Below are 12,617 nucleotides of genomic sequence, written 5' to 3'. Positions count from 1 at the left end.
GGCAGATTCGTCAGCAAAATAAATGTTGTCATTCAAGACACAAAGTTTTGGGGTGGGGCGCAATAGATAATGGAGAAAGGTACCAGTGGCAATTTGATATGAAAGTAAAATAAGTGAGTTTAAGACTTTATTCCCCTCCAGTTGCTTCTTCCAAATCTAAAGAAATCAGAGGAAAATTTCAATCCTTCATCTTACAGCGTCTCCATCAAAGGTGACTCAAATCCATTTCTCTATATAATCTCACTTTATCCCCCCTTTATTTATTCCCTACTTATTATTTAATATGTAGATTAGAATCCTGTATTTAAGGTGACATCTATTCCCCAAGGGATTCTTATATTTTTCCTGAATTACATAAGCAATTTTGACATTGCCCAGGGCATTTATTTATTAAAGCGAAGGGGAAAAAAACCTATACACATTTCAAATAAAAACCTATAGGACACAAAAACTTTCAGGGCAAACCAAGTCATCAGTATCAAACTGAGAAAAAATTCCATGTCCACAGCACTTTAACTTTCAATGACACACTCTCTCCAGCAGGAAGAGACTATTGGGAGTCTATACATACCTCTTCCGGAACACTTGTGTTCAGTGGGTCACGACTGGGAGACCCCATCACTGGCGTGGATGACAGACCTTTCTCCAGTTCCCCCAAACCCTGTACTTCCAGCAAAGTGGAGATGGAACTGGAAGTGGGCAGGTCGTCATAGTCACCCTCTTGGCCTAGGAAAAGACAAAGAAAACAGAGGGCCAGCAGCAAATTTTCATTTATAGTTCACTTTTGGAAGAAGAATCCCAAATATATTAAATGTAAAAATTTTTCTGATCCTCAAAAAAAAAAAAAAAAAAATCAAAGGGTCAGCTTCTGGAATCACTTGAAAAAACACAGGACCTAGGAAACAACACCTTCAACTGGTAGCATCTGAGGCCCCAGGGCTTTGGGCCATGTGATACCCAGCAGTGGTATTAATAGAGGTATTAACTGATAGTGGTGTCAACAGGGGCAATGATAGACTCACAAGATTAAAATTAAAAAGTGAATTTAGCCTGGCTGGCGTGGCTCAGTGGTTGAGCATCTGCCTATGAACCACGATGTCACGGTTCGGTTCCCGGTCAGGGCATATGCCTGGGTTGCGGGCTTGATCCCCAATATGGGGCGTGTAGGAGGCAGCCAATCAATGAATCTCTCTCCTCATTGATGTTTCTCTCCCTCTCTCCCTCTCCCTTCCTCTCTGAAATCAATAAAAATATCTTTTTTTTTTAAAAAGTGAATTCAGTTCAACAACTCTCCTGTACTTTCGTTTCAAAATTTGGAGGCTTTACACAAATTTCAGTTCAGAAATAACCAAGCTGAGAAATACCAGTGGTACCAAGAGAGTCACCATTTAAACAACGTTTTCATCACTACCAAGCTCCTAAAGAAAAAAGAAAAACATAGAAAGAGAAGAAAAAGAGATAACGCCCTTTTGATCCCCCAAAAGGATCCTTTTATTCCACACATTTTAAAGCAGAAAGAACAGCATAATGGGACAAAGCAACCACGAGTGTCTTCCAAAAGACTTGCTAATCTCCAGTGCTTATTTTTAGAGCAAATAACCCCATCTATGCATTGATAATAAACAAGAGACCTTTTAAAGTCCTTAACATTTTTGTTTGTTTTGAATGACTCCAAAAGTTTTCCACATTTGAGGACAACGGATAAAGTAATAATAAATACAACAAACTGCATAGCTATCTTTACTTAGATGTCTTACAGGGTGTGTGTGTGTGTTTTCTTTTAATTTAACATTTTCAAAATCGAACATGATGCCCCTTAACTATGCTAATGTTTCTTCTCCAGGTTTCTCTATCTTGGAAAATGGAACTATCATCCAGCCGGTTGCATTAATCAGAGGTCTTTCTTAATTCTATCTCTTCTTCATGCTCCTTCACTCATTTAATACATCAACACCAAAATATATTTCCAGTCAGTACCATCAGATCTTTCCACTTGGAATACTGCTACGGTCTCTTAAATAGCTTACTTTCCTTCCAACACTGCTCCCTCCCACTACGGTCTATTTGATACAAAGATCTTATCATTGACTTGTTAAGACCCTTCAGTGGATCCCTAGGGGACAAGTAAGAGGGAAAACTCATCACCTGTATGATCTGGTTGGTACTCACCTCTAATAATCCTATCCCACTCTTTCTCCTAATCACTACCTTCCAGTTATACTGGTTTTTTACTTCTTAAACACACCAACTCCTCCCTAACCATCCCCCCATCCCCACTCAAAAAGTTCTTGCATGTGCTGTTGTATTCTCTTTCTGGAACGCTATCTAATGGATTCCTTAGAGAGGCTCTCCCTGGCCAACCAATCTACAGTATGCTCTTTAGCCTATATGCTTTCAGGCAGAGAACAGATGCTGAACAATATCACTGAATGGATGAATGAGCTATCTGATTAGAGATAATGGGTATGTTTCATAAAAGAAATTGAGGCCAAATATAAAAGATTATGGCCACTTAAAAATCAAGTTAAGTAGAAAACATTTAGAGCTACAGTACCTTTTTTACCTTGGGCCAGTAACACCATATCTTGCATTTTCTTGTACCTGTTCAGGCATTGTCGAAGATCTTCTATTTTCCGATCCTATTAATAAAATAAATTATCTTCTAATGCTATGATTTTAAAATGGTAAAAGTAATTGCAACACAAAGATAAGTAGACATGAGTTATTTACAGTATTTAAAGAATATTTCTAAACTTTAGTAAAACTAGTAATATCTAGAACATCTTTCCTACATATATCAGAGATATAGAAAAAGTACCTCTAAATTTAGAGATCCTATCACTCAGCTGCCATCTTTAAAAAACAAAAACAAAACAAGGTAGTAAGATACAAAAAAAAAAAAGAAAGAAAAAGAAAACAAGAAAAAAAAGTCAACTTTAATTACTTTCCTCTCTAACTTATATGCCAAGTCTTGAAAAAGAGATCTACACCTGCTGTGTTTATCAGCTGTCATTCATGGCCACCTGGCTTTTCCCTTCTCAAAACATGCCTTTCAATTAGTCATCAGAGAGCTATTTACTAAAAACAATGAACACTTTTATATTTTCTCTAATTTGACCTCTAGTTGGCACTTGATTGACTCCACTCTTTCCTTCCTCTTTTACTTTTCTTTCCACTCTTTCTTTTCTTCCATGTTGATTTCTTAATCCCTTGATGAGATAGATATTCCACTTCTATAACCCCACTATTACCCAACCCAGCCAATAAAATATAGAGCCTTACGGTTTTGTCCTTTACCCTCTTCTCTTTTCCCCATGTCCTTAATTGTGGTGGGTTATAAAAGTGAGCTCTCTAGCTCCTCCCACACTGAGTGTGGGCTTGGCCATGTGACCCACTTTGGCAAATAAGATATCAATAAATGTGGTTTAAGCAAAAGCTTGAAAAGTATTTTAACTTTGAGGCTTGCCTTCTCCTGCTGCTCTAAGGCCACTATATGTTGAAGCATAGGCACTATCTAGTCTCCTGGAAGAAGTGAGACCATTTAGAGAAGAGATATCTCAGCTGGGCCAACCTAGACCAAGACTGGTCAATCAACAGACACGTGAGTCACACCACTCTACACCATCCAGCCCTCTCCCAGACACTGGCTAACCAGAGATCAGCTAAGCCAGACCAGGCCAGAAGAACCACCTACCTAACCCACAGAAGTATCAGAAAAATAATAAAAGTGATTTGTCACAGAGCCAAAGCGAACTAATACATTAACCATAGTTTAGTTCCCACCAACCCACAACTAATTATATATTTCTCCTAACATTGATGAGATTCACTCCCTACTAATCTATAATTCTATACAAATCCTAAAATTTAGATTTATTTTCAACTTTCTATGAGAAATCTCCTTTTAGATGTCCCATGAACACATCAAATAGAATGTATCCAAAATGAATCTCATTATCTGCCTCTAGTACTTCAGCTTCGCTTGGATGTCCTTAACTTGTGGAGGGCACCATCATTTACCCCATTGATCAAACCAGAAACTCTAAAAACCAAAGATTTTTAAATTTTTTCAACCTGCAAATTTCTCTAAAATATCTTCCCCTCCTTACCACTTCACTGTCATTGCCTTACTTCAGCCTCTCCATTTCTCATCTAGCTTAATTGTTCAATCTTTACTCGCCCTCCCTTATTCCTGCCTCTGTTCTGATACCAGAGTTAGCCTCCAAATGGCAATTTAATTATGTCACTGCCCAACACCTACAACCTAAGGTCCCAGATCATTAGCCTAGCATACAAGGTTGCCCATTATTCACTGTAGCTCTTTTGTTAGTCTTATACACCCTTCACCTATATCTCATGTTCCAGAACTTTCCCAGCATGCACTGGGCTGTTTCAAGCCTTGATTTTGAAACATGGTTTCACTCATGGATGCTTTGCCTAGAAGCCTTCATTTTCCTGATGAGCAACTCTTGCTATTCTTCAGAATTTGCTCAAATATGTCCTCTTTGAAGCCTTCTGAAACTACCAAGAAGTTATGTCACTCTTGGTGCAGCTATAGCAGTTTGAGCATCCTGTGGGCCCTCATTCAACATTGGGAGTTTTGTTATTGTTTCATTTTGAGGGAGATAAAATAAAACAAAATGAATTTTAGTGATTTTCTTAAAAAAAAAAAAAAAAAAAAAAGCTCTGCGTGCAGCTTGCTAAGGACTTCTATTTTTATTCAATAGTAGGAAAGACTAGCCAAAAGAATATATATATATATATATATCTGGTTGGGTGGGTAAGACAATGAGTTTATTTCCAAGGAGTAAAGAACAAATGAAGAGAATGAAAGGCAAAGATAAATCAACAAGTAAAACAGAGTAGGCATGAATTAGAAAAAGAAACTTATGATTAATTAGAAAAAGTCCAAGAGAAAGTTTTTTGGCATGGCTTGATTTTCACTTTCTTGAAATTACTCTTTTCTTAGGAAAATGCCTCCTTGTTCTATTTATTTAGGGCAGCAGTTCTCAACCTGTGGGTCGCGACCCCTTTGGCGGTCGAACGACCCTTTCACAGGGGTCGCCTAAGACCATCCTGCATATCAGATATTTACATTACGATTCATAACAGTAGCAACATTATAGTTATGAAGTAGCAATGAAAATAATTTTATGGTTGGGTCACAACATGAGGAACTGTATTTAAAGGGCCAGAAATTTGAGAACCACTGATTTAGGGACACGAGAAGGGAGCAATTCTGATGATAGGAGCTGGACCCAACTGCTGCTGCCTGCTGGCTGGAGGGTCAGGAAAGCCGTGAAGAAACGCATTTCTTTAGTAGAGTAACCGCATCCCTTCTCTTAGCAGGATGAAGTGGGGAGGAACAACCAGAAGAAACAAGCTTCTGGAGACATGGCATTGGGCCACCACAGCTAAAACAGAGCCTAGGGCCATATTGATTTCATGGTGCCTGGGCCTCTCTACTCTGGTATCTCACTACTCAGGAGAACAGAGACAATCCCCGATGTGAAAGAGGTGAGCAGTATGAAGGAGAAAAAAAGGGACATGACCATGAAGCTAAAGTTGTTTGGAGTTCAAACATGAGCCCAGATTTGATAGCTCAAACATTTTCTGAATTCATGCAGGGAGGAGAGAGAGAATTCTCAGTGGAGCCAGTGCTGCGGGTCTCCATTCCTATGCTCAGCCACAGTAACAAGTGTGACCCCCTGACAGTGGACACACTTGGGCAGGAAGGGAGAAGGCTTGCCCCTCAATGTCAGTAGTGCACAGGGTGTGTTCTTTCAAACTGCAACATCTCAAGAGAATACGCAGAATGATCAAAATGGTGCTATTACACATCTAAATAAATATTTAAATTTCATCTAGATACCTTTTCTTCATTTGCTGCCATCAAAGACTCCACAGCCTTTTTCATTTTCTGTACTTCAATATCTGAAAATATCACAACATCAAATCAGAAGTCAGTTTAGTTAATGTGTGTGACAGTAATGAGAAGCTACCGACTCTTCAGATTGAAGTGTTTTAAGGTAAAGATGTTACTGATTTGTTTTATTTGTTTGTTTTTAAAAGGGCACATTTACCATACATATTGTCTTTTAGAGAAAATCTGAAAAATGAACACCTTCTATCTCGCCTGAATAGTCACAGGGTGAGTGAGAGCTAACTACCCTCTCTCAAAGCAACAACAAAATCTTCAAGAGAACAATGAAATGTCAGTGCTAACAATAAAAACACAGAGTTTTCAAAAAAAGCAGTGGGCAAAAGCAATGAACAAAGTGCACATGACAAAAGCAGACAAAATGATACTCAGTTATAACCAAGATGGAGACACAAATGATAAGAGCCTGGTGGAATGCGATATTTACACGAGTAGTCATGCTAAGCTGTAGGTTCCATACAGAAGGATATTAAGTACTTTGCTTCATCTATAAACCTCATTTCCAAATGCTATTTGAAAACATAAAGGCCAGAGTGAGACGAATGTAATTTCACTTAAAATTTGATATTCAAATACAAAAGCATGTTACTTTAATACTAAAAAGCAAATAGTCTAAAGATCAAAGGTCAACCTAGAATGAAATCACAAATTTAAAAATTTGAAACAGAGAAAAAAATATTCAGCTAAAATTTCCACCTTTTGTGGAAAAAAAACAAACAAACAAAAAACCCGACTAAAGGTACTTTTTAAACAGTGATAGATTGTTCAGTACTGATATAACTATTTTCGATTAAGGTATATTTTATAAGAATTGCCTTTCTTTTCTTTGCTTTTTTTTTTTTTAAAGGAAAATTCCCTTGACTTAAGAATTCAATGTCTGGAGGAGAGAGCCCTTTAAGATTTATCTTTATGCTGCCTTAAATAATCCAGGCTCCATGAAACATCCTGGGTTATTTAATGCAATTAAATAATGACACTCTCTTTCAAAACACTAAGAGGGTGTGTTTAAAAAACCTCCTAAAGTAGATCTCAGTGAAAAAGTGGGCTACAAAACATTGAAAAGCAAAGTTCAAAACGATCTTTCAACTATGACAAACCTCAAAAACAGGTTTTCATAGGAGGGTAAACATTATTTCCTTCTCTGACCCTGCATCTCCCGGACCCCAGAGAAAATGCTTTCTCACCTCCACCACTCTGGGTGCCCTGCTGTGTCCTATGAAGCAGAAGAGCTGAATCAGATGAAATCTGCTAAGGGACCTTTTACTCCTCGTTTTTATTTTTTGTTTACCCTCTATTTTGTATGCTTCAAAGAAATGGAGAGCTTATCGATGAAGCAACTTCACATTTTTGGTGAGAGAAATGTTTTAAAAACACATGCAAAGAACAGTCCAAGTATTACTTTCGATGAATGTTAAGGCTGATGGAAATACACCAAAAACCTTACTTTTGTCTTTGAGCTTCTTTTTAAAATTTTCATCTGTGCAGGAAAACCCATTGAATTGGAAGTTAGCATACATTACAACGGTAAATAATATTTTAAAAGCACTATTATTGTCTCCTTTTACCTAAAATAAAGAGACTCTAAACTCATAAAGACTGAATATTAAGCACTATTTTGTGACGTCAGGGCTGGTATTATACTACATAACGCTCTGTGTGCAGTTAAAAAGAGAATCTAATGTAATTAATCCAGAAGACCTAACGTTGAGTTACTACCTCTGTTACGTTAACTTTCTGAACCTTGACTTTCTCACCCTGAAACTGGGTCGATGGAGTACAGCGCTCCTGACACAGTGTGTGGTGAACAGCTGGTTCATGTTGCCTTGGTCGTTTTTCACATTTCCATTACCGCCCGATATTGGACCTCCTGAACACGACCAGTACAGTGCTTCTGTCACATTCAACTCACCACTCAAGTTCAATAACACTGAAGTGGCGTAGCTCCTGCTCCATGTGAGTCCACTGAGCATGCAGTTAGATGTTATGTCAACACCATATTGCTGTGAAGTTTCTAACCACTTACTCTCAGTCCCTATATGTCCTTGGTGGTGCACTGGTAGCAAGCAGTTCACAGACTGGCACCAGTCTGGACTGGACTTTGGGTAACACTATTCTAACATACCCTCTAGACTACAAGTCCTAGGATTCCATTGTTATCTTAAAATCCTAAAAGCGTGAGCTGTTTGTGAATGTCCTTTCCGAACATACAATTCCATTTTTCTGAATGTTTGATGAATTAAGTTTCCTGATGGATAGAGAACTGTGATACCTGTGGGTATATAAAGCCAGGATATTCCAGAGTCAAGAAGACTTTACAGGTCATCTAATTCAAGCTCCTCATTGAATAGACAATAACGATACCAGTGTTCACAAGTAAAAATGTACCAAAGCTATACTAAATGAAATTTGTCCTGTTTCCAACAAATCAGAAGTTGCTTTGCCACAGTCATCATTTGTAATAACAAAGAGAGGTTAAATTTGATCTAGTGTTGTCAGATGTTACATGCATTTATGTTTCCAAATATAATTCAGAAAAACACATTGCATTCACAGTATTTTCTACCAAGTAGAAGCTACAGTATTAAAAATTACAGTCCACACAATAACTAGGACAAACCTCCTCAATTATGAAAACCGTTTTTGGATAAATTCATGCACTTTTCCAAAAAGAAATGAGCCTATTTTTTGCTTTCTTGAAGGTTAAGAAATTTTCATTGAGCTTTCCAAAGACAGAGCCTTTTCTTCTCTTCTCTCAACAGGGCAGACAAGGTTTCTCAATGTCTTTCTGTTGTCTCTAGTTCAGTTTAGAGGGAAATAGTCTTGGGGCATCGTAATGGTTCCTTTTCATTCTTTTGACACTTGCTTATTTTGCAATGTGGACAAAAACCCTCTCCTGATGGTAATTTACAATTTAGTCATCTCAACGAAACACCCAGAGGGTCCAGAGCTGCCCTTCTCCAGCTGCGGGCGAGGAAGCTCGGGCTCCCTGAGCGCAGGAAAGAGCCCGGAGCATTCCCTGTGGCCCTCGGCTACAGGCTCCTGCTATTCTTTTCTTTGACGCTAAAATTACACATCAAATAACATCAGATTTTTTTTTTCAGATCTTAGAGGTTTTTAACAAAAGAAGGTAACCAATATTAAATACATATTCCTACCTCGGTCAAAAATTTCTAAACCTTCTCCTTTCATCTTGCAAAACAATTTTTCTTGTAGCAGTTTCACTTCAGATTCTTTCTCTTCCAGTTGTTCTTTTAAAGATGCCAGTTCATCCTACAAATGATCATTCATTTAAAAAGAGTAGCTTATGAATAAAAGAGAATATTCAGAGAGTATGTTCTTAAGTCAATAATTAGTGATTTAGATGCAAAGATGCAAACTTCAGAAATCAGACAGTGGTGATGATAAACAAAAAGCAAGGCAATTATTAAAATCCAATTTATAATAATTACGGTATACTTATTTCAAGTTTATTTGTGAACAAATTAAAAAAGAAATCTTTTAAAGTATAAGTAGGACTAATGTAGCCCTAAGGTGGTATATGTTATGTTAAATAAAAAATCTGACCAAGCTAATAAAAAAAAAATAGATGCTTAGTATCGTAAAAGCAAAGTAAAATGCAAATTGGAAAATAGATATTAAGACTTGCTTGACATTTATTCAGCATTTCAAGATGGCACTTAGGTTCCCTGGACAAGGTAGACCCTAATTAGTGGGTAAAGTAGCAGGTGATGTACAACTTTAGTCAAATCTTGGGACTGAATATTTATCCTCATTACTAAGATAACAGAACAGAATCTCCTACAATAATGCAAAAAAAAAAAAAAGAAGAAGAAAGAAAGAAAAAAAGATTTAGAAAACGGATTTTAATTCTTCTTTTGTAAAACTACATGACTGTTAAGGATGCCATGTTCAATGTTCTACCTATTTACTAATGTCTTAACTTTCAGTTTCCTTTTGGTAAAGAGCTTTAGCAAATTCAGTTCTGCTGGCTGTATGTAACACTGAAAAAAATCCTAGGTGGTGCTTATAAATGCACCTTTATTTTTAATTTTATATTCATAAAATAATTTCATTTTCAAACATTTTATTTTCAGTCTTTTCTAAAGATATGGATTACATTTAGTACTATGAGAAGGTGTAACTCTCCAATGAAGCTAAGATGTTTTTACTTATGGAAGGAGTGAATATCAAGCACAAGAAATTTTCAGAAGCACTGGCAAGAAGTGCCACTGGTCGTACTGTGCTTATTGTCAGCAGTAATTTCCACTCGCTGCCATGATAGTTAACTGCCGAATACCTTTACCTTCCAGAAAATCCAAAGGAAAAAAGCAATGTCTACTATTGGTACATAACAGAATTCTTTCACAGGTGAACTTGTTACAATTATTTTGCCAAGCCTGGATCTCAGATAGCCTAACAGAGTGAGATTTCGCTTACAAACAAACACTTTCATTTATCTGTTTATTATTTTTTACTAATTATTTCATAGGTTTCTAAAAACAAATTAAGGATCACACTGTCCCTTTAATTAGCTTTAAACATATTTTTTTAAAAAAATAGGTGGCACACGGACAAAATAAATGCACACACCACTAAAAACACCATCACAGCAAAGCAACAACACAAGCCAGAAAGCAACAAGCCATGGACCCACATTCCCCAATGTCTACCGCACCTTCAGCGACTCCCATTTTTGTTCCATCCGCTGCTTTTCATACTGCATCTGACCCACCTTGATTTTCATGCTAGAAACTTTGGCCATTAAGGACTGGTAGAGAGACAGAGGAGTAAAAGAAAACTACAGATAGAAAGAGATAAGCTAAATAACCAAGAAAACAGTATCAGTTTACACAGGAGGTTAGAGAATTAAGAGAAATGACAGGTAATATGTTCTATCAGATTAGTTAAGCCCTGGTTTTTATTCAGAATAGTGCTTAAATCAAGAAGGTCTCCAGCTCGGAGAAAAAGTTCACTTGTAAAATACCTCCTTTGTCATATACTGAGTAGAAAACATATTGCTTCTATATTCATGATCATAGATAAGCAGTGGAGCCATTTGTTTAAAAATTGTTGTCATTGAGAAAACTTACTTTGGTTGATTTCAGCTTTTTTTCATACTGAAGCCTTTCACTGTCCATTTCACTGATTCTTAACCTCAAGTCATTGATCTCCTGCATCAGCCCCTGTCCAGAAAGAAATAGGGAAGTACATTAGGAAAGTGGTAATACACTTCAACATACCGAAATGGCAGCTTGGGAATCTTAAATCCACAGTCCCTTACACCAGACAAATAAAAACAGTGTTCCTCCTTGAGAACTATCTTTCCATTTAAAATCCTGTTTTAAATTTCTAATTCTTCGGTCTTACAATGATGAGATCATGAAAATAAAGATTACTAATGTTTATTAAGAGGCAGCTAATACCTTACTATCATTGATCAGGTATTTCTAGACTAAAAATTCACTATATAAACTTTCACTTTTAAAATAAACCAGAGAAATTTTCTTTAGTAAAACCAATTGCTTTTTAGGGTATTTCCAGGGATATGCTGGATGCTTATAAAAATATTTTTTATCATTTCTTCATTAGTCTATAAAGTACAGACCGTTCATCAACCCATTTGGGAGTATGGAGTGAAATTTAAAACCTTTAAACCAAAGATTCTCAACCTGAGGATGGATGAGGGCCCTGTCATTTAAAAATATATTCAGTGTCATAATGGATTTTTATATTTGGAAAATAAAAAAGATAGCAATCCTAATGTTTTCATAATACAAATACAGTATATCAGATACCTTTTCTACTGCCACCTTTATAAAAAACTTATATGCTTGTCAAATTTGGATAAATATTGTGAGAAATACTGATATACTTTTTTGTTCAGAGCCCAGAGAGTAGGACAATTAAATGAGAATGCTAAATAGCAACTCTTCCTTCCCCCCCAAAAAAGGGCTCAAATACTCTGTGAAGGAGATTATTATTTTTTTATATATATATTTTATTGATTTTTTACAGAGAGGAAGGGAGAGAGATAGAGAGTTAGAAACATCGATGGGAGAGAAACATCGATCAGCCGCCTCCTGCACATCTCCCACTGGGGATGTGCCCACAACCCAGGTACATGCCCTTGACTGGAATCGAACCTGGGACCCTTCAGTCCACAGGCCGACGCTCTATCCACTGAACCAAACCGGTTATGGCATGTTCCTCTCTTTTACGAGACATTTATTCCTGAGCCACAAATTCATGGATGACAGAACAGAATTATACAAGAATGCCATACAAAAAAATAGCCCAGCCTTTGTGGCTCAGTTGGTTGAGCATCGTTCCATACACCAGGAGGCCACAGGTTTGATTCCTGGTCAGGGCACAGGCCCGGGTTGTGGGCTTGATCCCCAGTGGGGGTGTGCAGGAGGCAGCTGATTGGTGTTTCTCTCTCACAGATGTTTCCATCTCTCTCTCCCTCTCCCTCCTCTTTCTGACAGCAATAAAAACAAATTTTTTAAAAAAATAGGACAATGCTATCAGAAGGAAAACTTAGTTAATGAGGAATTACTCTAAACTTTTAAGTATAACCTCACAAAGGCTAGGAAAAAGGATGCTACAATCAAATACACTTTCCAGAAAACTCACAGGCTTTTAAATTGTTCCTGTTTTAAAGCATTTCTTGTAAAAT

The 12,617-nt window shown here is 37.1% G+C and overlaps 1 protein-coding gene across 8 annotated transcripts in view; it reads right to left on the bottom strand.

Annotated features, from left to right (window-relative positions):
• Positions 1-12,617, bottom strand: part of PPFIBP1 (PPFIA binding protein 1) — a 168,824-nt gene that overhangs the window by 29,115 nt on the left and 127,092 nt on the right. For 2 of the 8 annotated variants that reach the window (XM_059682451.1, XM_059682447.1), the window contains 7 exons: positions 11,032-11,124; positions 10,617-10,709; positions 9,097-9,211; positions 7,386-7,418; positions 5,873-5,934; positions 2,555-2,639; positions 572-726 (listed from right to left, as the gene is read on the bottom strand). In XM_059682451.1, coding sequence (XP_059538434.1) covers positions 572-726; positions 2,555-2,639; positions 5,873-5,934; positions 7,386-7,418; positions 9,097-9,211; positions 10,617-10,709; positions 11,032-11,124 — 636 coding nt within the window. The remainder of the gene's footprint in view (positions 1-571; positions 727-2,554; positions 2,640-5,872; positions 5,935-7,385; positions 7,419-9,096; positions 9,212-10,616; positions 10,710-11,031; positions 11,125-12,617) is intronic. The other 6 variants (XM_059682446.1, XM_059682448.1, XM_059682449.1 and 3 more) reach the window with 6 other exon arrangements.

The sequence above is a fragment of the Myotis daubentonii genome, chromosome 2 (assembly GCF_963259705.1).
Source record: "Myotis daubentonii chromosome 2, mMyoDau2.1, whole genome shotgun sequence".
NCBI lineage: Eukaryota > Metazoa > Chordata > Mammalia > Chiroptera > Vespertilionidae > Myotis > Myotis daubentonii.
Note: the sequence above shows the minus strand (reverse complement) of the source record. Positions and strands in the feature narration are given on the sequence as shown.